This window comes from Monomorium pharaonis, chromosome 11 (assembly GCF_013373865.1).
Source record: "Monomorium pharaonis isolate MP-MQ-018 chromosome 11, ASM1337386v2, whole genome shotgun sequence".
NCBI classification, from domain to species: Eukaryota; Metazoa; Arthropoda; class Insecta; order Hymenoptera; family Formicidae; genus Monomorium; species Monomorium pharaonis.
Window position 1 is genome coordinate 12076734 of NC_050477.1, and position 11249 is coordinate 12087982.

Consider the following 11249-nt stretch of genomic DNA (forward strand, 5'->3'; position numbering starts at 1 on the left):
ATATATGTACTTCGTAAATGTGCGGATATCTCAATAAACCTAACACCACCTCTTTTTCAAAGTTTTCACATCGAGTTATTTGATACGTTGATCGCAGTTTTATTCCTAATCTATAGTTTACATTACATGTATATTTTTTATATTGCAATTTATATGTGGAAGCCTTATGTAAACGTACATACGTTTGCGTATATTCTACAATTTTTTTTTCTTTATTTTGAATAAATATATAATTTTAAAACAAAATATTGTGTTTTTTTTATAATGAAACCAGTTTTTAAATCTTTATGAAGAAATGTTAAATACTATCCCTTTTTCGACCCATTATGCAGTATCATTACATTTTATAATAGATAACATCTTGAATAATAAATATTTTATAAGTTCTTATTATAAGTCTTCTTACAAGATTTTGAGTTCAAAATCGATTGAACAACATATTAATAACTGTAATCATTAAGTATTCCATTTAAATTATTGATTATTAACAAAGTTACTGTACAAAATGTAAAATAAAAGACTGTAACACCACTTTCTTCTCTATTATAAAAAGTGTCTTAAAATTCTTTCACATAATATAAAAACTTAAGAATAAATTAAAAATAAGCTTATGATTATAAAGGCAAATCTAAACATTTTTATATGCTTAAATTTTATTTATTATTTTATTATTTTTAAAATGGCAACGTTAACAGCTCCTATGTCAAAAGATATATATTTAAGCTTAAAGTGCTAAAGAAACTGTAGTAGTGGAAGGGAAGGAGGAGATGTGGAAGGATACGCGAAGAAGAAATCGACGAAAAGTTAATAGAATGTGAAACGTTTGCGAGTCGTAAGGAAATCTCGATTGGCACTTGAAGCTTCGAAGGCGAACGGGCTTGTGATATTAAATTAGAATATTCTCACATGTATACACGCGTGTGTACATACGCTCAACGTACACGAGTATATGCTCGCGTAAGATGCCTTTCGTGAAGATGCGAGGCGCATCCACCCGCCTTGAATATCAATTCCTTTTCCAGTCTCTCGTAAAAGGAGAATCTATATTCTCATGCGTCTGCACACACTTTAAGGATCGTATTATAGTGCGTCGTATTGAATTTCTTTCAATTTATCGACCGATCGATTACCGCATTACTTGGAACAACCACTCACTTACTTTCCCCATTAGAGATATAGGAAGACGAATTATTATTGTAAAAATAATGTCGATCGTGTCGGATAATTGTTGATAGATTTCTAATTACAAACAATTGATTTCTGAATTTAAATAATACCCAAATTGCACGAACATAAGAGTGGCTTAATAAAATCGCTTAGCTTGATAATGTGACAATAAAGGATCGATTATTAGATTGCATTGAAAATCAATCAAGGATATTGTCCAGACGTCTTTCAATATGCATGTCTGAAAAAAGACATCTTTAGAGCATCCTTTTAATATATTTTTGGCATGCGTGCTATCTAGACAATTATTAATTAACAAATTTCCATTGACTCAACGATTGCACAAACAGTCGAGATAAGATTTGATCGGAATAATATTTTCCAGCCAGAAATAAAGAAAATGTTTGCCAAAGTGCGAATAACAATATGCATGATTCATCGCCCCGCGTTTACACTCCTTTGCATTAAAACCTAACAGTGGACAGGCTGATGAGGGTGGGCTAATTTAATCAATTTTCTTTTTTGACGTCATTTGATTTGACTTGACTTTACTTAGCTCGACTCGACTCGGCTTGACTTAACTTTATTTGACTCGACTCGACTTGGTTCAAATTTCTTGATCTGACTCGACTTGATTCAATTTGACATGTCCGGAAACCGTGAACGTAAGAAATGAAAATGTAGCCTAGCTGCGTGTACCCGGCGCACCTGATGCAACTCTCCCCCCTCCCCCCGTGCACCTTCACCCCTGCTACATATGCTACGGATGCGGATGTGTGGTTCGCCGAAGGGGAATATTTATGTGCGCCATAGCGTGAGCGCAGGGCATCGCCTCGGCCCTTCTTAACCCCGGCAGCTTCGGACCTGTCGAACTCACACACACTCGCACAAGCGCCCTCGGTGGAACGTTACTTGGAGGTGTAATTCGCCAGATTGCCATCGCCAGATTGAGTAATTTCGACATAATTACGTATAGTCAAATCCTTTCAGCTGATCGACTCCTTCGACGCGTGTCGAATGCATGCATGCGACGTCAAACGACTGTAATTTCTCACTATCATATCGTTTAATAACACCGTGTGTCGAATCACACACGGAGGGTAGGTCTCGAACGAGCACCGTAGTCGCGAGGAGCGATACACAGCTGCGAACACGCCAAGACTTGCTAATATGCATAAATTTGCAGAACGCGTCGGGGATTCGTTTTCGTAATCGTAGGATAAATGAGCTTTCTGGAATTAAGGGATAATGATTTCACAGGATATCGGTGGAGATAATCGAGATTCGATTATTGCGGTTAAAATGGAAAAGAACAGCGAATCTCCTGGTGCGATTCCAGGCGTGATCTTCGTTTACACCAGAAGCGTAATGTCTCTCACCCGACCGTGTAGAACGGTGACCGTAAAAAGCTCAGGTTTTTTTTACTTAAGAATTCTATTAAATAATACTTTTTAGCTGTTTGCTGTTAAATATTAAAGAATCAAATTTAATATAATTGCATGATATAATATTTTTATTATTTGTATTTTTTTACAATATATATATATATAATATATATACACACCTAATAAAAAGATAGACTAAATTTGAATCAAATTTAATAGAAGAAAAAGTATATTACTGATCCCCTTTAAATTTTGTACAATAATTTTATATTAATAAATTAATATTTTAAATTGGAAACGTAACGATTACATTTGTCATTGTGTTATTCAATTAATTCTAGACTGAAGTTATGAAATATGTATTTAAAACGTTATTTATAAAAATATGATAATAATGTATAATGAATCGAAGAGAAACAGGATATCGGATAACCACTAAATGCTCACAAAAATAGATTTTAAAAATTGATTTTGTTTAAGAAAAATACAGTGTTTTATTATAAAATTATGTATATATTTAAAATAAAGATAAAATATTGAATATAAATACATATACATATATACAATGCTGTCTATTAATAATTTACTAAATTATATGTAAGTATTTATAATCGATTTTTCTATAATATCATCTAATACGATCTTAATTTGTAATTAAGACAGTATTAGCATCTTGTAAAATAATCCTTAAGACAGTCATCATGAAATAAAAATCGATTACGAATTTTGGTCACAGTAGTCAAACTGTTACTATGACCCAGCGAATTAATGCACGGCAGTGTATGTATGTACATAACTCTTCCGCATATAAATTGCAGTACTAAAAATCTATAATCCATGTAATGTAAACTATATAGATTAGCAGTAGACTATAATCAATTTATCGAATAACTATTTTAATATTGAAATTTTATAAAAGAGGCCTCATTAGAGCTATATCAACATTTAAAGGACTATGTTTGCAAAATTCCGTGCTATTGTTTAATTTTGCATAACTCAAAATGTGTACAGCTATATGTGTACAGAATAAAGTATTAAATCACAAAAGAGCTATGTACATATGTACAGATTTGGATGATAATACTTTTAAATTTAGAAAGAATGTGTAGTTAAATGTTAAAATGTCCCTTAAAAATGTTTCGAAAAATATTCGAAAGTAAAAATGCTTTATAATAAACATCAAGTATTGTATATTGATATATTAGTATTACATAATGACAGATCACTAAACAAATAATTCCGTAAGTAATTATTAGAATTCATAATTGTTACGAAAGATACTATTAATAGTATATTTATTAATAGACTTGACTTTCGTACTCAAGAATAGCTTTTTCAAATTAATCTTTAGAAAACAAGTCGTCATCAAGTCGTCAAACAAAGACAACCACCTGCACGTGTCGTTCACAGATAAATTCGCTTGGCTTTAAAAAGATAAGATTAAACGTTGTGCATATATCACAGTAATCACAAATAACGATGATATTACTAATGACAATTATACAAGAATTATAATATCACCTTTTCCACTATACACTTCTCGAGTTAAATTATTTAAACTCCATTGATTTAATTATCAACATATTGAAAAATAATGATCTAAGATATAGAAATAATCAAAACGACATAAATTAGGTATATTTTGGCATTACAAATTATAAATTTCTTACTAATTAGCATGTTACTAAGTAAATTAGTAATGATAAACGTGCGACACAGAGCGCCTGTTTCAATATGGATGCTGGTCCAATCGGCGATTGTAATCCGTCGTAATACAAATCGACACGCTTAATAGCCTCCACGAGCCTTCGACGGAAGGGAGTGGTGTGGTCAACGGCTAGTCCCAATGGCGACGAGCAGGCCTAGACCGTACAATCCGGGATTAATAGAGTGTGAACTAATTCTCAAATGTTCTAATAAATCTTGAGGATCATTACTCTCTTTTCCGACTATCGATCGCGCTTCACTCTTCCGAGTTTTCCGCATAGAACGAGAGAGAGAGAGAGAGAGAGAGAGACCAATCGGTCGGTGGTCGAAGAACAAGCCAGATAAATTCGATTAAGCCGCGAGTTTTGTTAACAAACGCCGAACGTTCTTGACTAACGCGATTATTTTCAATTCCAATTTGTCACCTAGAAACTGTGGTAGAAACGACGGCAACTTCTGTCCTCGCATGGAAAAGAATTGAAGTCAACTCGAACGAAGGAACGAACGAACGAACGAACGAACGAACGAATAAACGGATGGACGAAGGGACGGATGGATGAACGAACGGACAGACGAACTGGGTCACAACACCCCAGTCAGCCGCACCGCCAAGTTTTGAATCTCACGGGTCCCTACTGCCCTACATAGACATCGGATTCATATTGTTATCAAACTGAATGCCTGACAAATTACGTCGACAAATTCTCGAGACTCGGATTCACACATTGAGCATCGAGTATTGAAAAAACTCCGCTTCTTTTGCACGTTATGTTCTGCATATGGTAATACGTGGATTCATTATATGAAAAGCATATAAGAGATAAATTAAATTATGATTTATTAAACATTAAAAAGAAAACGATAAATGTAAGTTTACGGAAATTGATATTGAAAGATTAAAGTAATATAACAATTATTTCACATATAAAAATAGTTTTTGTCAGAATCATTAAATTAAATATTATTTAACTACTTTTCTTACAATTAGTCTTCATCTCTAAAATTATTCAGTTTTAATAGTACATATAAAAATTACATAACAATTTGGAAATTTATTATTCATAACAAGAAAATTAACTTTTTTTATCTGTTTGAAAAAAATCGATAATTTAACAAATATTACAACTACATAGATCATATATTCATGCAACAATATGTATCGCAGTATTATTATTTTACTAAAAATATTTGTAATTATAAAAATACCAAATTGGTTGTTTTCCATGCGACTAGTTTAACAAAAAAAATCTTTATTAAAAAAATACAAAAGCCTAAATATTCCTATGCGACATCATACATGTGTACAAATATTTATATTAAAGCATTAGTTTATATTATAAGCTTAATTCTAACTTTGTGTGTATTTCTGTTCTAACAAAAGGAAACTTCAAATTTTTATTTTAATAAAACTTTTTATGCAAGTTTGAAAAAAATAAAATTGAAAAATATTAATTGCACTCAATAAATAGTATTTACAGAATAAAATTATCCCTTATAAAACAACTTTTTTTACGTGCCTCAAAGACTATTCAATATATTTAAAAAATGTTATACAAAAATTTTATATAATACAATCATCTTTACATATATTTATTTGTATACATAAATTATTTTCAATAATTTTTAACAATTAAAAATATTTTTTAATAAATAAAGGTAGTTTTATTATAAAACTTTTATATAAGACATTATTTTTTTAATTTACCTATTTATGTTACAAATATAGTGTAAAGGAAAGTTATTAATGTTAACATAATAGCATTTTGTTCTTGGATAGTATTTATTAAACAAAAGTTAAAAATAAAACTTTGAAAATATAAATGTAAGTTTGAAAGTGTCCTTTATCAGAGATAGCAGTTTTTATAACTATTTTATATTTTATAACAACCAAAATGTTTTCACAATATAATAAAAAAATTAAACGTCTGAAAAGTTGGGTCCTGACATAGTAGACTACATTTACATAAATGTAATTGTTACATAATAGACCATATGTTACATAACAATTATATTGTTGAGTGAAAAATTATAACCCTGATGTCATGTTACTGTTAATACTTAGTTTATTTTTTGCAACGTTGTGAATTTTAAAATCTATAATACACATATGAATCACCATCTACCGATACACGCTAAGATAGTATTCGATAATTATATATGATATAGGTAAAAACAAATTTTGCTTGGCTAGTAACTACTGTCAATAAAGTTCCTGCTTTAAGTTTTTGAAATATGTCTCGAGATGGCAGCCGCGTCAAACTGCAGACTCACTCCACTTTCTGTGTAGGGTCGCGTCTACTCGAAGACCGTGGACAACCCAGGATAACCGTGGATGGAACAAAGATGAGATATCGGGCGTCCGTTTGAGGTTAGACAAAGGGTGTCGCGGTCATTTTCGGCCTCGTGTATTTTCACCCGCAGTGAAAAATAAAGATATCAATAGATCCTTGTGCATGCGACGTGATCACCAGCCGCCATCATGAGTAAAATGTACTCGACGGCGAACCTGTCCGACAAGGAGCTGAAGGAACAGGGAAACCGTCTCTTCGATCTACACAAATACGAGGACGCAGCTAGCTGTTACACGAAAGCGATCGTAAGTAATAATGACATTTCTGCCGAGCGCTCGATATTGCACGAGCGTGAATCATGATTCTAGATCGTCATGCACCTTCTTCATGCGTCTACTTGCTTGTTACGGTTGTTATTGCAGCAAAATATTTTTTGTTTTGAATCACGAATCACGCAGTGCGCCAGTGATAATAGGGCACGGCGACCGCCCCGTCGCGCTTGGTATTTGAACTAGAATTTGGCGAAAGTGAGGGAGATTTAAATTTGAGAAATTTAAATTTGCGCGTGGAACGCGTGCGACAAAACACGATCGAAATTCTATTAATATTTTAATTGATATCCATAGAAAAATGCATACTGTAAATTACTTCAATAGATATTACTGTCTATCACTAGTCAATACTGTCTTGTGTTATGAATTCATCATAAATGTCATAAATTTATCATCAAATTCTTAATATTTGATAACATAAACCTACTGTAATTGGAAAGCCCATTTAGTTCCAAAATATAACTCATAGGAAAACTTTACAAAAACCTACTACTTAATTAATATATTTTAAGAATATTAAGTTAAAACACAAAATTGATTTACTTATTCTTTTCTAAACTAAATAATATTTATTTTCAGAATTAAATAATAAGTAATTATTTTGATTCCTTAATTTTTTCCATAAAATTTTATATTCCATGAAAAAATATATTTTCTTTTTAATATAATAATGAAATATTCTAAAATTTGTGATGAGTACATGTTTTAAAACTATTATCAAGAGAAAATATTTTTTATAAACTCTTTTGATGTTTTGATTTTAGACAAGCATACTGTTTACACAAAGTAAGTTTAATAAGATAAACATCCCAGTTATCAGGCTTATGTACTTATATATACTTGTTTTGAACTTAACAAAAACTTATTAATTTTTAATATTTTTTAATTATAATATTAAAATTTAATTGTAATCTTTAAATATTTAAGATTATAATTAAGTTTTAATATAAGTTATATAAAAAAAAGCATTTATGATTAATAATAATAAGTTTTTGTGTATTTGGATATAAGTGCATACCCAATCACTGAAATGTTTATTTTACACAATTTACTTATTTTTGTTATGTGGTATCAATTTTTTATTACCAATTTTTTTATTAACATTTGAAAAAGTTTTTAATGCAGAATTAAATAAATGATTTATTGTATACATATGTTTTATGAAAAAATTATTATAACATAATAATATCATATATTGTCTAAAACTACTTTTTTTCTACAATTATCATAGATAATCAAGCTAACATGATAATAATAAAAATGCAATTTTAAATTAAAATTGAATATTATTAAATATTTTAAACATTATTCTAAACATTATTTATGTGTGTTGTATATAAAAAAAATATATAAGGATAGTAATAAAAATATAAAAAATAATAATAATAAAAGTAATATTATATTATGTGAACTTATATAAATTTTAGTGGTCTGGCGTACTTCATAAATTGTTGATTTTTAACATTGTCGAAAAAACAAATGGATTATAAATGCAAATAAGAAAGGCATAGTTTTACTCTATAAGTGTGATTCTATTTTCTTTACTAATTTCTTCTTTTTTAAATCAAGATGAAGAATCCAGGTCAAGCATTATATTACACAAATCGGGCGCTGTGTCACTTGAAGCTAAAACGATGGGAGTCTGTGTGCAAGGATTGCAGATGGGCTTTGGATATAGATCCTTGTTTGATGAAAGGTCATTTCTTCTTAGGACTAGCTCTACTTGAATTGGAGCTGTTTGATGAAGCTGTTAAATATCTGCAGAGAGGTAAATATAATCAGAAAATCTTACATTCCTCTGCTAATAAAATTAAATTTATGTAGTTTTATATATATATATATATATATATATATATATATAATTTATTTTAATATAATTTTTAGTTATTTATTTTAGTTATATTAATATATTATAATTTATATATTTGAAAAAGCATTTATAATATCGGATTTCTAATTTTATTTAGTAATCAAATTAGTCAGTAATTAAGATATTTTTCTTATCTAAATTACTATAGCCGTAGACTTGGCGAAAGAACAAAAGCTAAATTACGGCGACGACATCACTAGTGTATTACGCCAAGCTAAGAAACGTCGGTTCCAAGTAAGAGAAGAGCAAAGAATTTCTCAGGACATCGAACTACAAACTTACCTGAATCAGCTGATCGTGGATGATGCGAAGCGTAACTTAGCAACTCTGCAAGAACAGGAGGCAGTAAAGGATTCCGACGTTGAAACGAATTCGGCCGAATTTGGCAGGAGAAAAGAGGAGATCGAGGAGAAGAGAGACACTTGTATATCGAGACTCAATGATCTCTTCGCTAAGGTCGATGAGAGAAGGCGGGTTCGTACCTCTTTAGTTATTATTTCTTTTAGAACGATACTTTGACCCTATGATTTTGCTCATACAATTCTTAATCCTGCATGGATAGAATATTTTCTTAGAATGTATTTGCAAAATATTGTGATGTAAAGTGTTATACATCTACTCTCTGTCAAAGATCTAGGTTTAAATTTATAATATATTAAATTTGTTTAATTGATCTCTGAAAGATAAAAATTATTGAAAATTTGCCATGATTACCTATATATCTTTCAACAACTACCTAGAACACAAAATCTGAGTATCGAAGGATTAAGACTACTAAAGCCTTAAAAAATAGGGCTGTATAAGTTTAAGAACTTAGAATTGCCGAATGTCGAGCCTAAAAGAAATCTGGAGGTTGTTTTAAAACCAAAGACTTTTTGTATTAAACTTATGAAAAACGAAGTCTTAGTAGGTGTCACAGAGAATTTCTTTGGGCCTAGGAATCATAAGACATCTAAGGACATGATATGATAGTCTTACTTGCCTCCGTTACTACTACAACAACTACTACTACATTACTATTACTATTATTATTACTACTACTACTACTAGTACTATTACTATTGCTACTACTACTATTACTAATCTACTATTACTAATACTACTATTACTAATACAACTACTACTAAACTACTATTACTACTAATACAACTACTACTACTACTACTACTAGTACTACTACTATTACTACTACTATTACTACTACTACTACTATCATCAAAATTGCGGTAATTATGGTAACAATTTCAAAGAATTTTACAATTTTAAAATATAACTAAATCTTATTAAATTTTTTTTAAAATATATAATAAAATTCCTTGAAATCTCCACGTTGTTCCATGACTACCATAGTTTTAAAGGTAAATTTTAAAGGGAAATTCTTTCCGTGTGTTAATATTCTATTAATACAATTCTATTAATCCTATCAATACAAATGTTTCGCAGAAAAGAGAAGTACCCGACTATTTATGTGGCAAGATTAGCTTTGAGATCCTGCAGGAGCCAGTGATCACGCCCAGTGGAATTACATACGAACGGAAAGACATTGAGGAACATCTCCAACGGATCGGTCACTTTGATCCGGTCACGCGCGTACGTTTGACACAGGATCAGTTAATCCCAAACCTGGCGATGAAAGAAGTAGTCGATACCTTCCTGCAAGAAAATGAATGGGCCTTACATTACTGATGCCGATATGTAGCGTACTGCCAGTAAATTTAAGCTAGGGTGATGGCGACTTTCAGCGATGGAAGAAGGAAACGTGATGCTTTGTGACGAAGAGATTTAGAGATGAATACATCAAAAAGAAATCTCAAGAGAGTGTAAAATAGTAGACTGTACATGTAAAGGACTAAGTATCTTGTTACCGTGAAATATTTTTACACGCCATACGAGACGTGCAAGCTATTGTTATTATAATGTAAGTTTACTAATAAATAGTTAACATGATAAGATTTGTTGTAAGCACGTACAGATTTTATATATATATGTATATATGTATACATATATATAATTCTATAAGTGCTGCACATATACAATTATTAATCACATATAGGACTTGGTAATTTACCTTTCGATCAACAATCTTTGATTTACAAAGATGAAATTTTTGTAATAGTTTATTAAAAACGATTAAAGTTGTATTGAAAATTATTTTTCTTTTAAAATTGAAATCTTAAAAAATTAAACAAAGGTTCAAAAGTTGACTGAAAGTTTTCACACATATACACGGCTCAAAGGAAAAATCTAGATAATAAGCGCTATGTAGCATCTGTATAATTATTGTTTTACCATAAATAATAAATTATTTATTTTATCACCAAAATCTGTAACATTTTTATCCTGATTGCATGCTAGAAGAATGTAATTTTAATTTCTCAAGTAGGATCACTGTACCAAATAATCACAAATAACTGTTTTAAAAAATAATTTAAAAAAGACTTCAAAGTAATAAATTACAAAATAATCGCTTTTTTAGAGTTATTTTTACAGAACTAAA

The 11249-nt window shown here is 30.3% G+C and overlaps 1 protein-coding gene across 1 annotated transcript; it reads left to right on the forward strand.

Annotated features, from left to right (window-relative positions):
- The first annotated feature begins 6378 nt into the window (after nucleotides 1–6378).
- On the forward strand, nucleotides 6379–11075 carry LOC105835172 (E3 ubiquitin-protein ligase CHIP). The gene is made up of 4 exons (XM_012678204.3): nucleotides 6379–6855; nucleotides 8452–8650; nucleotides 8901–9226; nucleotides 10196–11075. The coding sequence occupies exons 1-4, from the start codon at nucleotides 6739–6741 to the stop codon at nucleotides 10436–10438; spliced, it is 885 nt and encodes a 294-aa protein (XP_012533658.1). The 5' UTR covers nucleotides 6379–6738; the 3' UTR covers nucleotides 10439–11075.
- The last annotated feature ends 174 nt before the right edge of the window (nucleotides 11076–11249 follow it).

Bases quoted from the DNA above. Each gene is read 5' to 3' on its own strand.
- LOC105835172 (XM_012678204.3), top strand. From the start codon at position 6,739: ATGAGTAAAATGTACTCGACGGCGAACCTGTCCGACAAGGAGCTGAAG. The intron at 6,856-8,451 runs GTAAGTAATAAT...TTTTAAATCAAG, and splicing joins GCTGTTACACGAAAGCGATC to ATGAAGAATCCAGGTCAAGC. The intron at 8,651-8,900 runs GTAAATATAATC...AAATTACTATAG, and splicing joins TGTTAAATATCTGCAGAGAG to CCGTAGACTTGGCGAAAGAA.